The sequence below is a fragment of the Pteronotus mesoamericanus genome, unplaced genomic scaffold (assembly GCF_021234165.1).
Source record: "Pteronotus mesoamericanus isolate MK-2021 breed Mesoamerican mustached bat unplaced genomic scaffold, CSHL_Meso_final scaffold_533, whole genome shotgun sequence".
Lineage (NCBI taxonomy): Eukaryota > Metazoa > Chordata > Mammalia > Chiroptera > Mormoopidae > Pteronotus > Pteronotus mesoamericanus.
The window spans coordinates 3,031,887-3,054,667 of NW_026555320.1; the positions used below are offsets into that span (position 1 = coordinate 3,031,887).

At 45.6% G+C, this 22,781-nt stretch overlaps 2 protein-coding genes across 7 annotated transcripts in view; one reads left to right on the forward strand and one right to left on the reverse strand.

Annotated features, from left to right (window-relative positions):
* KIF9 (kinesin family member 9) overlaps positions 1–14,234 on the reverse strand; it is a 39,836-nt gene extending 25,602 nt beyond the window's left edge. Inside the window, exons 1-5 of one of the 5 annotated variants that reach the window (XM_054594759.1) lie at positions 14,185–14,234; positions 8,687–8,784; positions 6,566–6,731; positions 4,654–4,760; positions 2,564–2,788 (exon numbers count right to left, since the gene is read on the reverse strand). In XM_054594759.1, the coding sequence (XP_054450734.1) occupies positions 2,564–2,788; positions 4,654–4,760; positions 6,566–6,731; positions 8,687–8,779 (591 nt within the window). In that variant the 5' untranslated portion in view covers positions 8,780–8,784; positions 14,185–14,234. Of the gene's footprint in view, positions 1–2,563; positions 2,789–4,653; positions 4,761–6,565; positions 6,732–8,686; positions 8,785–12,962; positions 13,202–14,184 lie in introns of those variants that run through there. The other 4 variants (XM_054594756.1, XM_054594758.1, XM_054594760.1 and 1 more) reach the window with 4 other exon arrangements.
* Positions 14,235–14,638: 404 nt separating this feature from the next.
* Positions 14,639–22,781, forward strand: part of KLHL18 (kelch like family member 18) — a 49,486-nt gene continuing 41,343 nt past the window's right edge. For both annotated transcript variants that reach the window (XM_054594499.1, XM_054594500.1), the window contains exon 1: positions 14,639–14,783. In XM_054594499.1, the coding sequence (XP_054450474.1) occupies positions 14,655–14,783 (129 nt within the window). In that variant the 5' untranslated portion in view covers positions 14,639–14,654. The remainder of the gene's footprint in view (positions 14,784–22,781) is intronic.

Consider the following 22,781-nt stretch of genomic DNA (forward strand, 5'->3'; position numbering starts at 1 on the left):
CATAGTTTGAAAGAAATCCAATTCCAAGTCCTATACCTTTTGTTCTGTATCTCAGCAGCAATACAATGGACTAAGTATTCAGAAATCCTCCTATAGCAGAACAAGTAAAGATGGTAGACTATTTAAAATTTCCTTTTTTTTTTTTTTTATTTGAGACAGAGGAGGAGGGAGGGAGAAAAAGAGGGAGAGAAGCATCGATGTGTGAAACATAGATCAGTTGACTCTCATACATGCCTCAACCAGAGACCGAACCCACAACCTAAGCATGTGCCCCAACCGGGAATTGAACCAGTGACCATTTGCTTTGTGGGATCTCGCCCAGCCAACTTTGAATGCATGGCTGAGACTGCAAGAAAGTAACGGAAGTGCCCAGAGGCCAGACACAAAGCAGGAGGTGGAATCCACAAACTGTAAGCAAGAATCAAAGCTCTCACGCCCTGAGGACACCTGCAGACTGCCTGAGGCAGTCCTTGGTGGGTTTCTTGCTGTTTCTCTGAGCAATGAAATTAAGTTACAAAGATAACAGGGAAAGAGAATATCTCCTTTTACAAGCAGAGGAGTTTGCTCTTCACATTCTAAGGGTGGTAGACCTGGAGCCACTTGTGTCCTCCTCTGACTCCTTCCACTCCCCTTGTTCCCTACCCGAGCCATCTGTTCCCTTTCAAAGGGCGATAAAAATCTTTCTTTCTCCTCCAGAGCCAAATGCTTAAATTCCAGGGTAGAGACCTTTCCCAAGAGAGGATCTGCTTACATTTCAAAACAAAAGCAATGCTTCTCTCATTCTCCCCTTCTATCCTTACCTGCCCACCCCCAAATCTCTCTCCATCCACACAGAAGGGAAGAGGACTTAAGTACCAGCTCCTATATAAGCGCTGAGATTCATAACTTTGGAATTCCTTTCCAGTAATACAGACAACCCCCATCCCATCCCCTCTGTAAATACATGTGACACGTGCCCTCACTGTGTTGCTCTATGAGAGACTTGGTGCACAAGACTGTGCTACAACTTTTCTAAAGCCACTATTACCCCGCGAGGCTCTGAGGTACTACAGCCCTGATTTCTGATGCAGAGGCCTGGTGACTCTGTGTCTGTGTTTGTGTGTGTACACATACATGTGGGAGAGACCCTTCGCAGTCTTGGACTTAGCACCTTGTAATCCAAGTGTGCTGGTGAAGTAAGAAAAAGCTTTGGGTCTGCCCAAGGGAGGTGTCTGATGACCTCTGTCCCTGAAGTCTATGCCCCTTGGCAAAAGAGAAACAGGCAAATCTGCTGCAAAAAGTGGAGAGCAAGGAAACCATTTCAGCGCGAGAATTATCTATGAATAGAAGGGGTCAAATAATGTCTCCAAGAAGTCACAGTCACAGCCTCCACTGAACATGAGATTGGACATAAGTATCTACTACTTATAGGTTCTGATAGCCTTAAAATAAACATTCGATTTAAAAAGGCCCTGGATGGAAAAAGAAAAATAAACAAAAAATAAAGAATAAATAAATAAATAGTCCCTGGATTGGTAATGACACTTCCTGAAACGGGGGTGGTATCTTTCCCTGGCTGGTGTGGCTCAGTGGACTGAGCGCCGGCCTGTGAACCAAAAGGTCACCAATTTGGTTCACTGTCAGGGCACGTGCCTCAGCTGCAGGCCAGGGCCCAGCTGGGGGCATGCAAGAGGCAACCACACCTTGATGTTTCTTCTCTTCCCCTCTTTCTCCCTCCATTCCCCTCTCTCTAAAAATAAATAAAATATTTTTAAAAATAAATTAAAGAGATGATTAAATACTAATCTGCAGAAGAGAGAATTAGGAAACTAGAAAATAAACCTAAAGATATTATTTTTCCAGTCTCTGGTTCCACATGTAAGAAGCTTGGGAGTTACCACTTCATCTTAAAAACAGGTAAAAAGCTAAGCACGCTGAACAATCCATAGCCTTTCTTAAATCTGTAAGAGAAGTGAGGTCACGGGAAATCACTGCTCAAAACTGGAGAGGCAGACCGGCAGATACACATTCACTTTGGGGGGTAGATTTCCAGGAGGAGAATCACTAGGTCCTATGGACAAAATTAACATTTGACTTTTTAGGAAACTGCCAAAATGGCTGCACCATCTCACACTTCACCAGCGGTGTGTAAAGTTCCGACCAACATGACTTTTGAAAGAATAGCACACACTGGAATTTTTAAATTAATCTGTAAAAGCTTTTATAGAGTAAGAACATTAATTTTTTTTCCTATCCCACAAATGCCCATAAGTTAATGTTAAATGGGTGGGGGGAGGGGTATAATTTCAACTGTGTAAAGAAAAAACCGCACAGGAAAAAAAATGAGCAGGAAATAAGCCAAAATATACATTATTGCCATAGGTAGAAAACAAATAAATGAATTTTTTATTTCTTTTTTTATACTAGCTAAAATTGCTAAATGAGTATATATTGATTTTCATTCTGATTATTTAAGTAAAAAGCTAAGAAGAAGGGAGGAAAGAATAAAAGAAAGGAAGGGAGGAAGGAAAAGAGGGAGGAAAGGTGGGAGGAAAGAAAAAACCCTTAGACTTAATCAACCCACCTCAAAAAGGAGGCTGAACGCATCCTCCTCCTGACTTGCGAGGTGGACCGACAGGCCTTTAATGAAGACGCCTTGAGAGTTTTCCACGATGGTCACTGGCGTGACTGAGGGTCCAACATAGGGCAGAGTGGACAGGAGATCAAACAGGCTCTCATTATAGATTTCCAGGTAAGAAACGTGCACGGTGATGGCATGTGTGGGGCGTTCCTCGATCACCCTAAAAACCTAGGTGAGAGATTGGGTGCAGCGGTCACCAAATGCAGCGCTGCCACGACCAGCTAGTGTTAGGGGAGTTCTAACCTCAGGAGGGAACATCAAGAAGCACAGTCCTTGCCCTAAAAGAATTTATAGCCTGGTTGGTGTGATGGTCATCATCAGCGACAATTATTATAACGCTTAGTCCATTGGGTGATAGTTATTATCGGCCATTATTATCGGTCTGGCTTACAAATTGGGTAATACTTGTTCAGTTCCAAGAAGCAGAGGCACGATGAATAGAAAGGACACTGAAATGATGATCTCTTGTTTGGCAGACTGTCCCTGGGTATGAGCTTCTTTGACATCCATGATTTAATTCTGTCCTCCTAATTCCCTGTGACTGAAGCAGGGCCGGGGGATACCCATCTGTGGGAAGCTCCATGCAATGGAATGATTTGTCTATGGTCACTCAGCTAGTGAGGCAAAAAGCAAATCCAGAACTCAGCCTTCTCAACTCCTAATATCCTCCCTGGCACTTATCAGCAGGTGACTTTGAACTGGCCTTTTCCCCTCATTGTACATTAAGTTTCTTATCTGCCAAATGGGGAGTTGGGCTAGGTGATCCTTGGAGCCTGATCTTCCTCTAACAGTCTGGGTCTGTGCTGTCCAACGTGACGGACACCAGCCACGGGCAGCTGCTGGGCACTCGAAATGTGGCCAGTGCCAATGAGGAAATACATTTTAAATTTTATTTAATTTCAATGAACTGAAATTGAAATTTAAAAACATACTAAATTCAGTGACTGGTAAACCTTTAAGTATGTTTGGGACAACTTGGGTTTGTAAACCTACTTTTTCAATTGTGAATTTTATGAAATCTAAATACAGAGCAAGTATTTCTGATGATTATTTAGTATCTAAAATCAATATGTACTGTGAATATAAAATACCAGATTTCAAAGACTTAGTATGAGAAAAGGAATGTAAAATAATCTCAATAATTTTCATATTAATTACATGTAGAAATGATATTTGGATATCCTGAGTTAAACAAAATTATTATTAAAATTAATTTCACCTGTTTTACTTTTTTAAAATGTGGCTACTGGAAAACTCAAAATTGCACTTGTGGCTTCTATCATATTTCTGTTGGAGAGCGCAGGGCTAGACTACTGACATCTAAAATCCTGAGATACTGAAGCTCTGACAGTGGATTATTAAGGATATTGCTTCAAAATTCAGAGCATGGATTGGTTTATACACCAGAGGGACATCTACGCTTCCTACAGGACAGGGATAAAAAAGCTCAAGATGCTTTTGGGGGAAAGCCCTTTGCCTCTTCTCTCCAGGGGGTCCTCAGAGAACCCAGACTCGCAAACCCCCAACGAAGGCCCTTTCGTCCTCTCTTTAGCCACACTTCCCAGACCCCCAGTGCAGACTCTGTCCTGAGAGCTGCTGTCCTGCTCTGCTGCCTCTCTTGGCTCTTCCGGGGGCTGTGGTGGTGGGTGCCAGGGCCGGCCCATAAGGATGCTCTGCAAGGTCCATGTCCTCTCATTAAACCCAGGAAGGAACCTGACTCAGACCTCCAAGCCCTCATTAAAGGGTCACAGGCCATCGGAGAAGCAAGAAGCCCGTCGGCATTCCCCACTCCCTCTTTCACAAATGAGGAAACAGGCTCGGCATGGGCGTGGGCCCTGAAACCCGAACTCCTGGTTTCCTGAGGCCTCTGACACTCTGACATACACGCCCCGCCGTGTGCATCCTGTCCCCGCTGAAGGCTGCGACTGCTCTGCAGCTTGACCCCACCGTCTCCTGTGGCTGGCGTGTGGTCGGCAGCATCTATAGTAGAGAGGGGACTTGTGTGGCATCCCACCCACGGGCCCACTCTTTACCTGCCGCAGGGCACGAGGGAGGATCCCCCGGTGCTTGTAATTCTCCGTGGCCCCCGTCATGGTGTATGTCTTGCCAGCTCCCGTCTGCCCATAACACATAATGGTCCCTGCAAACATGTCAAAATATCACTCAGCGACATCCAGGAAAAAGAGCTCCAAGGATAGCTTCCTGTCCCCTGGCATGCCTGGTGCCAGCCAGGATCCTAGCGTGAAGGTGACCATCAGGAGCAGCCAAAGATAACAGGAATTCCTGCCACAGGGGATGGGTGGGCAGGGAAATAGGGACAGAAACCATCAGAACACAGACAGCTGCTCTGAATCTGCAGTCCACACACTGCTCTATTGTCCCCGTTATCAAGAGCAGTTCCGACCCTAGCGCTTCTGAGGAGGGTGGGGAACAGAGGGCCTGGGAATTTTCCTAGCAAGATGGGGAAAGAGAGAAGAGCATTGAACTCCAGCCCTTAATTGGTAAGGCCATGAATTGCCAGGGGCTCAGGGCGAGGCCTTCCTATGGGGCCAGGCAGGAGGCATGAAGGGCTTTGGAAATCACCCTGAAGAGAGAGGAGTGGGAAGGGCATTTCCTGTTAATGGTGAGAATTCTTTGTAGACTGCAAGTTCCCATGGGACCAATCAGGGCTGCTAGTTGGTCCCATGCCACTTCCAGAAACAGACCACCGTGACCCGGTCCTGATCTGGTGCCACTGCCCTCTCTGGGGACACTCTCACTTGCACCTCTCAGGTAAAGGTAGTCCGTTAGGTCTACCATCACCACCAGGCTCCAGGACACAAACCACACAGCCACCCTGGGCTTTGGTTCCCTTCCACTCCTGCTCCCACCTTGGGCAGCCTGAGCAGACCCCACCCCTGAGGCTGCTTCTCGGCGTGGACACAGCAGACACGCCGAGCAATGCTGTGCCATGGAAACCAGTATTTGCCTTTGCCACACAGACGGACGCTCTAGTTCCTGGGATTGGGGGGAGGGTACTTAATTCAGCATTTGAGCTGGAAATCAGGAGTGTCTGTTAACCCAACAAAAATGTGCAGAAAGGAGTGAGTCACTGCAGTTGGGACTCAGAACCCATTTGTGGTTCCCCAGTACTTAGAGCCCAAAACTTTTAACCTCCCTCGGCTCTTAGTCCCTCTATCTCTACCTCCTCTTGCCCACAGCCCCTCAGGGTTGATGACAACCACACCTCTGTTATCACAAGGAGTGATTACAACTTTTGAAACAGACCTAAAAGTAACAAAGAGTAACATTCCAGTCAGCAGCCACCATATGGGCAGTCTACAAACTGTGACATACTCTAAGGATTTAAAAATCTGTAAAAAATTTGAAAACATAACAGAAAGAAAGGAGAGCAGCAGGAGGTAGAAGAGGGTAAAGGGTGAAGAAAAAGAGATTTTAAAACAATCTTAAACTGAACGAGTTTGTAAACATTTCCTAATAAAGCTGCTTTTAATTTATTAAGAAATCAAACTCTACTCATGTTTCTAGCAATATTATTTACATATAATCCTAGACTAGAATATGAACAGTAGATTGTGCTTATAGAATGAATGGAAACAGCTCCAAGCAGGTGGCCTAGAGAAAAATGTTTGGACTCCATCAAATTCATCATAAGGGCATTATCTTCACAACAAATGTTTGAGATCATTGAAACAGGGTAATAGCTGAATCCCCGTGACTGACAGAGAGCCAGGGTCATTCCTATGAAGGCAGGGTCCTGGACATTGGATCAAGCCATGCCCACAACGTCAACAAGCAAATTATCAGGAACATGGAGACAAATAAGCAAATAAAAGTTAGCAAAAGAGGTTATATTTTATTTTATTCACCATAAAATACTTGCATCTCTTCCTCCACAAGGAGTACCATACGCTCTGAAGAAAAATAGTTCGTTAACTAAATTACCATTATAGCCATCGAGGGCCTGAGAAACCACGTCCTTTGCGACTGTCTCATAAACCAAATCTTGGGAGGCATCATGGAGAACTCCATCCAGCTTGAACGACCAGTCTGTCTGCTGGTTATTGACAACTCCCCTCCTAGTATCTTTTTTTAAGTGAATATCAATGGTCTAGGAAATGGGAAGGAGAGGGAGATAAGTTAGTATTTGTTAGGAGACTGGTGTAAAAAAAAATCACTGTTGGCTGAGGTGTGATCTGGAGGAAATGGAAGAAGTAAACTTAGGGAGAACAGGTGTGGGCTGATATTCTGGATGATCCAGGTGATTTCTTTGGGGGCAGGGAGGGGAGAAGGAAGCTCCTGCAGGGAGGCCACACAACCCTTAGGCTGGGCAGGTCAGGAGACTGGAGCGCTCCATAGTTTTGGTACACCTCTCCCTAGTTCACAGGACGATGGCTTGGTTCCCCCATCTAAGACATGGGGTCAAGCACACTTATTATGTGCTCATTAAACCAGCTTTAGATACATTCAGTAAGCACAGGGAGGCCTTGGGTCAGGCCAGAGAGGACCGTGGGCTTGGTGACAGAGTCTGGGCTTATACTCCATCCCTCTCTCTGGTCACTGGCAGTGAGGCCTCCCTCAGCACTGTGCTGAGTACCTGCTCCCCCACACGCGCTATGGCCCACATGAGTAATGATGAAATAACAGCTACAGAACAGGCTCTGGTCATGTCAGACAGAGTTACTCACTGGTACTGGAGTAAACCAAGGGTGTCTACCTACTTGTAATCAGCTGATTTTTAGATGAAAAGATTTCTAAAAAAAAAAATTTTAGATTCTGAGATTCCTCCATAGCAAGCCACTGTGGCAGCAGGTGGTTTAAGAATATATTGGGTTAGCCCTGGCTGGTGTGGCTCAGTGGATTGAGTGCTGGCCTGCGAACCAAAGGGTCGTCGGTTTGATTCTCAGTCAGGGCACATGCCTGGGTTGTGGGCCAGGTCCTCAGAAGGGGGCATGTGAGAGGCAACCACACACTGATGTTTCTCTCCCTCTTTTTCTCCCTCCTTTCCCCTCTCTAAAAAAATAAAAATAAATAAAATCTTTAAAAAAATAAAAAAGAACATATTGGGTTAGGTCAATGGTAGATTCCAATCTTTGCCGTGGGGACTTCTGAAGCAAACAGACTCTCATTGGAATCTTACACTAGCTGCCCTAATCCAGGAGCCAAGACATGGCCGCACACAGAAAAACTAAGAACAAGAGAGGCTTGGTCCATTCACACTTAAATTGCTCTGTGCTTCTGTGTTCACTGAAACTGCGTCCAGCAGGGTGCACCGCACAGCACTACATGTGAACTCTTTTCCAACTGCTAGGACTTTGGAAGCTTGGGCAGTTTGCCCTTGACTTCTTCCCTATGTTGCCCGCAGTAGATCCACAAATGTTTGTTGAATGAAAACATCCAACGCTCTCAAGCTGCCCTAAGCCTGTCACAGTCTTCAAAAAGGTTCTCAGAACAGTGGTGAGGACATGAGGATGGACAAGGATGAATCTTTCCAGTTCTCCCAATACGAGTTTCTCCCACTGCTTTGGTAAGTTTAACAGTAATCACCTTGAGACATTCTCATGACCCCCTTTCTGGGAGATTATGTAACAGAACATCTGATCACAAATGTCAGTTTTTCTGTGTCAGACACAAGGATAAACTTACTAAACAGAAGACAATTAAAAATGGGAATTTCATAGTTTCCTCACCAACAGCATTGCACGGGACTGGTTTGGACTTGATGGACTCTAGAGTCCATCTGGACTTTTACCAATTCTGTCTTGGTCATTAAAAGGTTGTTTGGGCCCTGGCTGGTGTGGCTCAGTGGATCGAGCACCGGCCTGTGAATTGAAGGGTTGTGGATTTGATTCCCAGTCAGGGAACATGCCTGGGTTGCAGGCTGTTCTCTGTTTGGGGGCATGTGCAAGGCAACTGATCGATGTTTCTCTCCCTCTCTTTCTCCCTCCCTTCCCTTCTCTCTGAAAATAAATAAAATCTTTAAAAAAAAAAAAGTTGTTTGGAAATGGTCACACTCAGGCGAGGTGAGACAGAGAGAGGCCCAAGCGGGTGACACATTGCACTTACTTTGTTGTCATCTCCGTATCTGATCATTTCATGAGCAAAGTCATCTGTGGGTTTGACACGGACAAAAGCAAGAACTTTTTTTTTTGTACTCATTCTAGCTAAAAAGAAGAAAATTGCAAAATTCTCAGTAATCATCATCAAACAACAACGAGAGGGGAGTTGTCATTCATTAAGCAGATGAGAAAGGAGTGAGGTACAGTCCACGATTTCCTATCTCACTGGGAGCCAGTCTTCCTTTTTACCCCTTAGCATTTCAGCGCTCCCCGCACAGGACACGGCTCAGCAAGTACTCGTACTCCCTAACTTTACAGGATGCCTCACCATTTTCCAACAAGGAGCCCCTCATCCGAGACACTGAAATACAAACCAAAGAGCACTTTCTTTTGTGGCCTAATGTTAGAAGGGGTTTCTAGAAATGCCCTCTATCTGAGTCCACATATGCTTTGCCTCATTCATTATATTTTCCTTGAAAATACAGTACTTACTTTGAAAAGCCTTAGAGTTTATTCTTTTCTTCATTAACAGGCCTTCCTTCACATGCAGCACCTCCTTCTCTACCTCTATCACATAAACTTTGGTCAGAACAGAGTCCCTACAAGTACATTTAATCTAGCTCATAATCAAATATTCTTTCTTCTCTGGCCCTCCATTGAGAGAGAAATCACCTACAGCCCCCTCCTTCCTCTTCCTTTCCTGAGACCTCACTATAGTCTCACCATTTTCTTTCAGGCAGAAACATACATGTGTATTTCTTCATTTATACAATCACACATAATTACCATGCGTCATTTGATGTAGCTCCACGCAATAGGATGAATACAAGTGACAGGTAGGCAATTTAGGTAAATGACCTTCCATTATGTAGAGTCGTGTTATAATGGAAAAGACTTCTTCAAGATAAGGACCATAAACACCATAAACAGTAAAATAAACTCAAGAGACACTACAAAAGGGGAAAGTTAACCTTTTAAGGATCTCGAAGATCCTTCCAAATAAAGGATTAACATTTAAAAAGCTAAACTGTACAACCCTCCCAATGATAACTAAGGAATCTCATTTTAGTCTCATTGTCAGATTACGCGAGGCCCTCTCCTGTCTGTGTGAAGTACTTAATGCTGACTAGACAGTAAATTTTGGTTTTTAACAGTGACAGAGTGGAGAAGCAAGAGGGCTATTAAATAGAATTAATAATTGCAAGGATCTTAATTGCTTTAAGGGGAACTTAAAATAATCAGCTTTTTAGATGCCTCTTATACGCTGATGACAAAGGATTAACTATTGAGAGCTCTATGGAAAGCTAAGTAAAAACCTATCTAATGGGGACTAAATAGTAATGGAGAAAATATAACAAACATTATATTTTTAAAAAATCTATCTGTAATTATCAATTGTATTAAATCTGGTTAAGTCAGACTAGAAAAGATAGAGGTCTGGGAAAATATCCAAAATAATTTCATTGCTCAAAACTTGGGAGAGCTAACAGAATACAATTTTAAATTATTCCAAGATTTTAAAAACTGTTTTAAAATTTCTAATTTTACATATAAATGTTTCTAACACCAATCTAATGTTTTTTCCTTCCTTCTTTTTTCTTTTTAAAAATTATTTGAGCCCTGGCTGGTGTGGCTCAGAGGATTGAGTGCTGGTCTGCAAACCAAAGGGTCACTGGTTTGATTCCCAGTGTAGCATACATGCCTGGGTTTCGGGCCAGGTCCCTGGTTGGGGCATGCGAGAGGCAACCTATTGATGTCTCTCTCGCACATCAATGCTTCTCTCCCCCTCTTCCTCCCTTCCCTACCCCTCTCTAAAAATAAATAAATAAAACCTTTTAAAAAATAATTTGAATATCATCAAGTAGTTTGTGGTCATGTAGTCCTAAGACTGGGCTCTGAAGTTTCAATAATTTCACTTTATCAAACCATAAATGTAAATAAAGTTAACTCATTTAGAGTTAATGCTCCACAATACACAAAATGACTCAACAGAGACAAGGCCAGAGGGGATAAGGGAGACGTCCTGTACTTCTCTCTCGATCTTCTTGTCAGGTTGGACCAGTTCAATCAGAAAGGAGCCATATGCCCCTAAGATAACCTGTACTTTCATGGGGCAGGAGAGAGGAGTTGAGGCTAAAGAAAATTCCTGAATACTTCTGAAAAAGACAACAAAGGAATTTACTGAATTTATGAAGAGTTAGGGAAACATGAGGCACAGGGAGCACACTTCATTCCAGCTTCAAGTTAAAAAAAGCAACATCAAGATAGTTATTAAAAATTACAGCTTGCTTGGGCTATTGCAAAGCACTCTCTCTGGGCAATTACAAAATTGATACGATGTTTAATATTTTTAAAAAACTAATTTTCAAGATCTTTACTGTAAAAAAAAAATTCAGGACAAATTCCTTCTTTTAATTCAAGCTAATTATTGCACTTTTTAAAAAAATCACATTAAGCCCTGGCCAGTGGGGCTGGATTGGTTGGAATGTCATTCCGCAGATGGAAAGGTCATGGGTTTGATTTCCACAGCACATACCCAGGTTGTGGGTTTGATCCCTAGTCAGGGCACATTAGGAAGGGCAATTGATAGATGTTTCTGTCTCACACCGACATTTCTCTTTCATATCGATGTCTGTCTCTCTCTCTCTCAAAGCAATGAAAAAAATGTCCTCAGGTGAGGATGAAAAATTTTTTAATAATTGCCTTAAATAAAGAATGTTAGCCCTGGCTGGCTTGGCTCAGTGGACTGAGCACCGGCCTGCGAACGGAAAGGTCACTTGTTTGGTTCCCGGTCAAAGCACATGCCTGGGTTGTGAGCCAGGTCCCTGGCTGGGGGCAAGGGAAAGGCAACCAATTGATGTCTCTCTCATACATTAATGTTTCTCTTCCTCTCTTTCTCCATCCCTTCCCCTCTCTCCAAAAATGAATAAAATATTTTTTAATTAAAAAAAAAAAAGAATGTTAACATTTTACATGTATTATCTAAGAGAAGTTCAATGAGTGTTACTGAATAAAAATGACTTCATGTTTTGAAAATATTAATGTTCCTCCACATTTCTAGATTTAACTTGTGGTGACCACTTGATTTCCTCAAACAATTATATTAACTCTCATCAAGTATCATTAAGTAACTACAGAAGCGAGTTAAATAGAGTCAGGCCCTGCCCTTTCCTTTTGGTGTCAATGATGTGGACATAAAACTCTAACCCTAGTTACAAGCTCTTCAAATGTCAAATCAAATAAGCACGCATGTTACTTTCATATTTGCCTATTATAGGGTATGTGTTCACCTCCTACATTCCTCAAGCAATGATTTCATGTGAGTTTTTTCCACTATGGAATCATTCAGGTCTTTTAATTCTTAGAAAATGAATATGTAGAGTATTCAGGTGAGCAAAGATAATGGATTGTCCAATTTTAGTCCTGAAATCTTTGTCTGCAAAATTGATCTTTAGAAACAAAAAGCCACAAATAGCTTTAACATGAATCCCAACCTGAGGAAACCTTCAGGAGAACTTCTCATTTCCAAGTTCACTTTCATCTAGGCCAGCAGTTTTCAACCTTTTTCACCTTATGGCACTCATAAACTAATTATAAAATGCTGCAGCACACTAAAAAATATATTTTTGCTGATCTGACCCAAAAATAGTTATAATTTTGATTCATTCACATCAGGTGGCTATTATTGTGCTGGCTGTTGTCATTTTTTTAATTTGACAATCTAAGGGAAAAGAGATCAGTGTCTCGACTAAACAGGTATTGCACGTTTTAAAAATCCTCCAGGCACACTGGTTGAAAATCCCTGCTCTAGGCTATTGGGAAGTTGAGAGTGGAGGGAGCTGTGCTTTGACTCAAGCAAACACCCTCAGTCTCTAAAGCTCTGGAGACCATTCCCCGTGCCTGTCTGAGGGCCCATCTTCCTGCCTAGGGGACCTGCTGAAAAGTACCATGAAGAAGCAGGGCAGCCTGCAGAGGCAAGTGCCCAGGCCTCCATCCTGGCAGGCCCCGCCCACTGACAGCACAAGGACAGCACAGGCCAGCTCCCAGCATCACCCTCCCCCCAGAGCCTTCCCCTCCTCTGCCCTGCAATTTGCCAACATGCACATGCACTCAAACTATTGTGCTTCCCAAGGCCCTGTGCTCATACCATGGCTCCAGGTGTGCCAGCAGCAGGCATACCCACTAGAAGCAAGCCTTCTTTATTAACTATACCCCTCTTGTGAGTCTGCTACTCAGCAGCCCCTCGACACCCAGACATTTGGGGACCCCATGCCATCGTGCACTTACTGAAATAATTCTTGTTAGCGTTCTTACGCCGCATCATTTGAGTGGGTGTCAGCTCCCAAATTAAATTACCAGCTGCTTGAGTGACAGGACTGTGCCTGTTATCTCTTTTGAGTCCCCTCTCACTGTCCAGAACAGTGCCCGGCACAGAGCAGGTGCTCATGAAATGGTGGTTGGTGGTGATGGTCATGGATGGAAGTCAGAGGGTGGCTGAATCTCCATATGTGGGTCCATCTTCCGTCACTACTGAGAGAGTCCCAAGGGGCATATAATGTCATTCCCCTCCCACAGCAACTCATAAGCCCACAGCCCTTTTAGGAGGACACTTGGTTTCCAAGCACCACTTTCAAGAAGCCATGGTCATCCCCCTCACACGCCCTCATTTAGTAGGGACGTTGGGGCCTTGCGGGGAATGTCGCTCTCGCAGGTGCTGCCCTTAGATATTTCTGTTGTAAATAAGTAAACCTCTGAATGGCCACCAGGAAAACACCCTGCTGTAGAAGCTAGCGCTTTTCTCGTTTGTTTTAGGGGTGGGAATGAACAGAATTGCCACCAAGTATCTGAAGGCTCAATAAAAGGAGAGGGAGCATATGCGGGGACAGTAGGCGTCAGGTGGGTCCCTATCTTCCAGCCCTGCTGCCCAGACCTGGGGCTCTCATGGGAAACCCTCATAGCCACCAGAGCGGAAGCAGCATCTGAAAAGCCCCAAAACAGGGGCCAAACGCATCCAGCCTTGGGCTAAACGACAGACTAGGATCCAGGCAGAACTGGCCTTTCTCCTTTTTCTCACCCAAAATGCCGGACCCCTTTGTGGAGTCTGGGTGGCAGTGGGCCTTAGGACCATTCCTGTCCTTCTCTGGAACAGTTTCTTTATTTGTAAAGCAAAAGGCTCAGACTGTCAATCCTAAAGTCCCCTGCAATTTGAAAACCGTTAAGTGCACAAAAGCCCAGAAGACCTCTGGTCTCCTGCCTCACCCACTCTGAACCTCAGGCGCGACATAGGACCCTCGTGTGGCCAGGGAACTTTAGGTCCGAAGACCCCAAGCTGCAGCAAGGCAGAAAGGGCCCCCGAGAAGCCGCTCCCTCTACCGCCCGGTTTCGCAGATCAAGGAGCCAAGCTGTAGGACTCCCGAGTGGAGCGGTATTGGGATCCCGGGCGTACACCCCCTCCCTGACCTTCCTTCATCCCACCCCGACAGTCAGTGAGTGGCCCCTGCTCACCGGGACGGAGGTAGTAGCCTCGCCGCAGCGCGACCTCTGCAGCTGATGCTACCAAGAATCCCTGAGCTGAGCAGCCCGGCTGTGTACACGGCCGCCATGGCAACGGGCCGCTTCCGGAGGTTCCGGAAGTAGCGGGGTGGTGGCGGAAATGAAGTCTGTGGTCCTCTCTTGAGATACGAGTACGGTCAGGGCAGAATCGGGAAAACCGGAGATGGGACCGTTGATTCTAGGAAGAATACGGCAGCTGCAGGCGCGAGACGAAGGTCGAGATGAGGGAACGGAGGCCGTTCAGGAGCCAGGAAGTGGGGCAGCAGGGCTTCCGGCGCAGAGCTGTCTTCAACTACGGCGGCCGCGTAGGCCCGTGTAATCCCAGGACTGCGCCGGAGCTGTCGTCGGCGCGTGTCCGCGCCCCGCCCTGATTAGTTTGGAGCCGGCCGGCCAGGCCTGCGCAGTCGCGGCGGCCGGGGAAGATGGTGGAGGACGGCGCGGAGGAGCTGGAAGATCTGGTGCATTTCTCCGTGTCCGAGTTGCCCAGTCGCGGCTACGGCGTCATGGAGGAGATCCGGCGGCAGGGCAAGCTGTGCGACGTGACGCTTAAGGTGCTGATCGCTGGGAGGCTTGGAGCTGAGGGAAAGGGGACCGTGTCGGGAGGGAAGAGGGGCGGGGCCGGTAGGGGAAGCGAGGTTTAGCGGGCAGAGGGTTGGGGAAAGGAGGTTTGAGGGAGACTGTAGGGCAGAGATGTGGCGAGTAGGAGAGGGGGCTTGGGGCTGCGTGGGTTGATGGACCAACACAGCCTCTCAGCCCTTAGAAGGAAAGGCTGAGAGGCGCGCCGCGGAGGCCCTCAGAGTGGGAGACATCGGGGTGCCCGCCACCCTTTTCTGTCACAGACAAGAGAAAATTGACTTGCAGCCCCTCCGTAGAGGAAGAGGTGGTGGCCATCTCTACATTCTAATAGGCAGCACCGAAGCACCTTCTCTTGTCACAGTAGATATTCTATGTGCCTTCGAAGTTAGCTGCATTGTAGAAGCACAGGCTTTTCCTTAGCAGTCATTGCTTGCCCCGATTGTTAGATTAATGCCTTGTCCCTCAAGAGCTTTTAAAATCGGATCTGGAAATTTTTTGATGTGGCAGCTACTCTGCCCCCCGCCCCGGGATACCTCCCACCACCACCACCGCCTCACAGGTCACGGAAAATGGACTGATGCGCTGCGTGGAGCGGGATGTCCTAGCCACTTGTTCCCTGCCGGCATCCTGGGCGCCAGAGCCAGCCTCCCTCCTGCGCTTTGCGTTTGTTCCTGCTGCAGAGGCTCCTGGGCTGCTGCTGGGCCGGCTGCCGAGACCCGTGGAGCCCCCCGGGTGGGGAGATGCTGCCGGGAGCCTGTTCCCCCCTGGGCTTTGGCTGCAAAGCCCTCAACGCCCGGAGAGCTTTAAAAACGAAATGATACTATACAGAGCTCTTTTTGCCCTTATTTTCTACAAAAGTAAGGAAACTTTTTCTTTTACGCATTTGAGTCAAACCTCTGGAGGCGGTCGAATACAATGGCCAAGTGTAACTTTCGAGATTTAAAGATTTAGATTAAAATCCTAGCTGTAACCTTGGGCAAGTTACTTAATTTCTCTAAGCATCAGTTTTCCGAATGCAAAAATAGAGATGACTCCTACTTCTCACTATTAGTGTAAGGATTAAATGAGAACATTTGTCGTATTTTTTTTTTTTGCATAATGCCTGGCATAAGGGTTTTGTTGTTGTTGTTTTTAATTTAATCTTTACTAGCATAAGTTTTTCATCACTCTAAATGTTATAGGATAGAAAGAATTCATTCATCCCGCACTATCGGAACCAAACACGAAATACCGAGAATTGCAGTGGAGAAATAGTGGCTATTTTATTGATGAATGGCGCAATCCAGAACGGGAAACTAATGCTCAAAAGCCTGGACTCCTCCCTGGAGTGTAGATTACAGATTATATAAGGCAAAATCACAAGGCACCAGGGGTTAGGGATTAGGGGTTGACATGGTGTTAGAAGCTGACTGGTCAGAGGGGAGGTAAGAATAGTGAATCTTTTCCTTAGGTCTTGAGGACAGCTCTGAGGTCTGTTCCTCTGTCCTTTTGTCTGGTTTCATGGGAAAGTAGTCCCAGGATCATTCCACCTTAGGGCTGAGGAACTGAACCATAACCTAGCTCTAGATGTTATCTTTAGCCTGCCAGAGGTCTGACCTTGCGACTGTTAGTTAGGCTGGGACTACTGTCTTCTGCTTATTGGGGGAATGGCTGGGATGGGGGAGAATGATTTCTAGAGCTAGGATTTAAAATTAAATTATTTAACCAGAGTCATAAGGCCCCTTGGTTTCATAAACCCCTCCGGAAGGAGATTCATTTTCCTGTAGAGGAGTGAGGTGGCCCGAGAGGGGGAAGGATCTTTAGTGGGAACCAAGGGGTTTAAGAAAAATGAGCTGGAATAAAGGAGGCAGAAGAAAGAAATATAATGAGAGGTTTTTGAGGTCGAGGTTACTAGGGATTTGTAAGCAGAAGAATGATCTGGTTGTGGCAGTAACTTGGGGTGAGTAGAGACTGGTGAAAAGCAGTAATAGGGGAAAATTTTTTGGATTAAGATTTAGCCTGAAAGGGTGAGTCAGGGAGAGCCTGTAAGATACAGAGAAGCGGAAAAGGCATGGTGGAGTTAAAGCGGTACACTTGGCCTCTGCATCTAATGCAAATACAGACCATAGCAGCCCTTTAGCATAAAAATGCTTTTATGACTTTTTTTCATTGAAATGCTTTTTGTGCCTTCAGAGACCAGAGTTAGTTCCAAATAAGGAAATCATCAGAGGTAGTTCCCACCAAGAGTGTCCATTTAAATTGCTGTATTAGTTTCAAGGGTCTGCGACATAAAGACCAGTATAGGCACAGGCGAGAGCTGGGCAGGGGTGGAGGAAGCATGTGCTTCACTGGTTTCCTAACCGTTCCGCGGAGCCCGAGACGCGGCTCAGCGGCAGTGTGGTGGTCGGCGCCGAGGAGCGGCCACGCAAGCCAGGCTCTGCCCCTCCTCCCTCCCGTTCACTAGAGCTGCTCTGTGGAATCTCTTTTGCTCTCTCTCTTTCAGGATGGCGTGTGTCCTGAAGCTCCTGGTGATTCCAGACTGTCTTCCAAATAAGTCAGTCCTAGAAAGCCGGTTGGCAGCTTTTGGGTGTGGGATGGGTTTATTGACTGATGGGCTGCCCTGTAGAGCAGTGGTTCTCAAACTTTAGTGGGCATTAGAATCTCCTGGCGGTCTTGTTCACGGGCTGTTGGGCCTCACCTCGGAATTTCTTATCCAGTAGCTCTGACGTGGGCTTGAGAATTTGCTTTTCTGACAAATTCTTTAGTGATAGTACTGCCTGTCTGAGGCCACATTCTGAGAGCCTCAGCTGTAGGGTGACGGACCTGTCCTTTTCCATGAAATGTGTGCAGAATCCATGGAGCCTCTTCAGGCTTCTGACTAGGTGGGATCAGCCTGGCTGCTAGCCCAGGAGCCTCGTGGTGGGCGGGGACTGGGAGCGCTCCCTTCTGCGTGCAGGCTTTCGCTCACTCCCTGCGAGTGGTGCCACTCCCTTGTCTTCAGCGGTGCCCTGTTTACCGAAGTCTGGAGGCTCTGATCGGCCCTGTTCCGAGAATAAGCCTCCAGTTTTCTGCTGGGACAGTGGTGGAGCAGTTTTTTGCCTGGTGTGGGGACTATCCCTGCCTGTTTTCAGCCTTCCTTAATGCTCACACCTGGAGAGGAAACCTGTGCGTCTCCGCCAGGTGATTTTGGGGTGGGGTCTGCAGCTGCAGCAGGCAGTGTTCTCCATCTAAGTCAGTTACTACTCATCTGTCTGATTTGCATCTTCCAGAATTTGGTGCCGTTTCTAATCTCTCTCTCTCTCTCTCTGTTTCTTTTTCTTTGGGAGCTTTGCTATTCCTCGATTGTCAGTCTGAGAGGCCATATGCATAGCACAGACTCAAGCCTGACTGCCTGGGTTTGAATCCCGGCTCTGCCACTTACTAGTTGGGAGAACTTGGGCAAGTTCCCTAAACGCTGGTGATTCAGTTCCGTCATCTGTAAAATGGGGGGCATTCCCTATCTGACAAAAGTGGTAGGTTTCCATTAGTCAATACACTTAATAAGACAATCATGTGGTAAATGCTCAGTAAGTGAAGATATTTAAGAATAAAAACTTATGGAGTTTCTAGAGGAGTGGAGATAAATGTGTATATTCAGCCTGTCATTTTGAATTTGTTTTACCTTCAGTTGAATTCTAGATGATTTTATCTAAACATAATGCTCATTGCCTTAAGAGAGTTTCCAAACCACAGGTGTATGTCAGTGGCCTGCATTTTACAGATAAGGACCCAAGCACAGAAGGAGAAGGGACTTGTCCAATGTCACAGATTAAAAGTAGGCAGAGCCATGACTAGAGGCTAGACTCCTGGCCTCCATATTCTGGGTCAAGTATTTTTTCATGCCCTCCCATTGCATTTCCTATCACCGACAGTGACTTACCTAATTTCAGCTGCTACAATGTGACTTAATCTACCTCAGGTGGTAATTTATAATCATTCTTTTCTTAATATTTTATTTTTTATTTTTATATTAAGATTTTATTTACTTATTTATTTTTTTAGAGAGGGGGAAGGGAGGGAGGAAGAGGGAGAGAAACATTAATGTGTGAGAGAAACATCTATTGGCTGCCTCTCGCACACCCACAAGTTGGGGCCTGGCCTGCAACCCAGGCATGTAACCTTGACTGGGAATCGAACCAGCATACCTTTGGTTCACAGTCCAGCTCTCAACCCACTGAGCCACACCAGCCAGGGCTGTAATCAATCTTAACATGTCACCTTTTTTGTCCTCCTGAGTGTTAAGGAGAGTGTGAAAGTCAGCATTAGCAGGCATGCCACATTCTCCAACTTCACTGCCAGCTCTTGAACCTTGCTTGATTTTCTTGGAAATATTTGAAATTTAAATTCCTTAGGTGCCTGTTGGATAAGTAAGAAGCGGCATAACAAAAAAGGGTAATATATTAAATTTCTTAAAAATCACATTCTATATGGTGTCTTGAACCTCTTTGAAAAATGAAAGCAGTGAACCCAGAAAAATACACATACTTATATATGTGCAAAATTTTGCATCCAGTCTTGAGAGCAGTTCCCCTGAAACCCATCTTTGGATCTTGGGTCATGAATCTAACTGAGCTGTATTTTATCAGTAAAAGCCCATGGTCCTTCTCCTTGGCAAATCATTTTAGCTCAAAGGCTAGGAGGATAGTAGTGCAAAGCTTCTTGGCAACGTATAGCATAAGGCTTGGTCGGGGCATCCACCAGGGCTCTCGTGCCCTCCTCCCAACAGTCAGGTTCTCCTCTCTGGGCAGCAGGAGCCCAGTGCTCAGGCCATGCCTCTCAGGTTCTCTGGGTTGAGCAAGTTGGAGAGACTCCCCAGAGTCAGCGAGTGTTCACCACAACTTCTCATTCATGAGACCTAGACCCACCAAATTCATTATTTCTATTCTCCCCTCACCTCATCACTTCCTTCTTTTTCTTTGTTTGTGAAAGCAGAACGGGGTCACGAAGGCTGCATGCTATTTGCTGACCCATAAGCTTAAGAGAGAGGAGATGCCTGCACACATGCACACCCACATACACACGCACACTTTGTTTTGCAACCACTAATAAATGACTCCTCAAAGATCTGCTGCTATCAGTCTTCCCAGCATTTGCCCAAGGCCCCTGCAGAGGTTTTGAATCCAGATCTGAGAATTTGGCCTCCAGAAGGAAGCATCTTTTTCATGGGTGAAAGGCACAGTATTAGAGTATCTCCCTGTGGCTCTGGCCGGGTAGCTCAATTGGCTAGAGCGTCATCCTGATGCGCTGGGATGGCGGTTCGATCTCCAATCAGGGCGCATACCAGAGGCAGCCAAGGGCTACATGGGTGAGTGGAGCAACAGGTCGATGTTTCTCTCTCAAATTAATTTTAAAAAATATTTTAGAATATTGCCTTTTGACCCACTAAATCCAGGTATACAATTTTCCCTGCAACTGGCTTCAAGAGGCACACATTTGTTTCTGGAATCTTGCCTAGCTTGTCACACTGATTTTGTGATGAAAGAGTAGGTGGAGAAGGATCTCAGGAAGTGAAGTAAGGATTTGTTGATGCGTGCCATTTTTATGTTATGTGTAATGCAGCGAGCCACACAGGTATAATTATAGAGAGCTAGAGTACAAATATTAGAAGGAGCCACAGAGGTCCTGTATCAAAGCCATTCATTTTACAGAGGGAAAAACCCTGAGGCTTAGTGATATTAAGAGGTTGCCCAAGGCAAAAAGCTCTATTATCTGAGCTCCAACACAGCTGTTTGTTGGTGGAAGCTATGCTTTTACATCCTTTGTCGAATTACTCACCTGGCCTGCTGATGGCATGAAGCAGAGCCAGGGACAGACACCATCTGCAGCGTCATCCGTGAGCACAGAGGGCAGGGATGTGTATGTCCAGATGTCACACCACTCTCATCTCAGGAGGGGAGAAAGATGCGCGTTTTTTCTGCTAGTCATCCGGACAGAGGAATTCTTGATTTCTTTTGATTTTGAAAATGACCCTGTATTGGAAAACTTGTGCTTTTGAATATTGTTCATTCCTAGGGTTTTCTACTGACTTTTTTCAGGTCATTGTGTTCATTTTCAGCCTTACCTCTTAATGAGCAGTTAGAACTGAGAGAAAGAACATGCTTTTTGAGAGGGCATGTGCACCTGTGATATGAATTCATATTCATCAAGAGGACAGTTTTGCCCTCTTTCTTCTTCAAGTTACGTTGTGGGGAATTTGGACATCGATTAGATGAATGAGAGAGCTTGATGCTGCCTGACCTGTGGGTGGGGTGAGAGAGTTGGAGGGATCTTAGAAAATCAGTTAGCAACCAAGCATTCTTCCTGGGGTTCACCCCGAGACTTCTGGAGCTTGGCTGGCTGGCCGGCTGGCTGGGTAACTTAAGAAGCCTGTGTCTGGAGATGCTTCGTACCGCACGCAGGTGCTTCCTTCATTATTTTGTACAAGACTCCATTGTTTGCTCCTTGGCCACTCCTGGTTCATCCTGTAGGCTGGTTGATGCAAAATGAAACCACGTTGTTTTTCTAAAGGTGTGTCCTGAGCCTCTCCTAAAACACAAGCATGGCATCTACTTTCCCACTTTCGATTTGTTGAGTGCTGCCGCTCCCATTGCCTCCTTGGTGTGGAACCAGCCAGCTTCCCCCACAGTTAGTTTAGTAAGGCCTTTTCTACCCAAACAGCTGATCACATCACCACTTGTTTCCAGTTGGGGTGAATGAACCAATATGTGTGACCAAGGAGTTGGCAGGCATTTTCTCTAAAGAGCCAGATAGTAAATATTTTAGGATTTGTTGGTCATACAGTTTCAGTTGCAATTACTCAACTCTGGTGTTGTAGCACCAAAGCAGCTGCACTCAATACATAAACAAACGGGTATGGCTGTGTTCCAGTAAAACTTGATTGTAAAACAGGCATGGGCCAAATCCTTTGGCTGTAGTTGGCTGACCCCTGTTATGTACTAATAAGGCCTTTTGTAAAACTTAAGGCTTTTGGAGTAGGTAACATTTGCATTATTGTCCCAGCGTGTACGTCTTCTGTTTCAACGCAGTTCCTAGAAAATGGAAACATCTCTTGTTAAAGAATACAGATGAACCAGAAGTGAAGAATGTTTTTGTTTTTCCAGCTCACTGCAGGTGATCCTGGAACTGTCCTGGTTGGTGCCTGAATAACTGACATAGGAGAAGTTACTGTTAAAATTTTCATCTGATTTTTAAAGTCTTGTAGCTCTGCTGGAGCTTGAAGCAGACTATTCCCAAAGCATTAAGTAAAGATACCCTGCTCCCTTTCTGAGCTGAAGCCGAGGATGCTTAGCTGTTTGCAGAGCAGCAGGCCAGAGGAGACCGTGATGGCTCCTGTGTCCCTGCCAGTGGACCTGACCAGCTGTATTCAGGGCCCTGAAGGTAAGGGCCAGAGGTGGGGCTTTGGCAGGCAAAGTAGATCAGTTCAAATATGGCCCAAACCCTGACTGGTGTGGCTCAGTGTGTTAGGCTCTGTCCTGTGAATTGAAAGGTCACTGGTTCAATTCCTGATCAGGGCACATGCCTGGGTATCAGGCCAGATTCCCAGTTGGGGGTATGTGAGAGGCAGCTTGCACATCGATGTTTACCTCTCCCCCCTCACTTCCCTTCTCTCTAAAAATAAAAAAATAAAAGCTTTGAAAAACAAAAACAGCCCTGGCTGGTGTGACTCACTGAATTGAACGCTGGCCTGTGAACCAAAGAGTCACCAATTCGATTCCCAGTCAGTGCATATGCCTGGGTTGCGGGCTGGGTTCCCGACTGGGGTTGTAGAGAGCCAATCGGTCAGTGTATCTCTCACACATTGAAGCTTCTCTCCCTCTCTTTCTCCCTCCCTTCCCATCTCTCTAAAAATAAATAAAGTCTTTTAAAAAAATAAAATAAATAAATAAAAGAAACAAAACAAATATGGCCCAATATGTCTGTGCAGATAGTGGTACATATATAATCAGAATACCAAA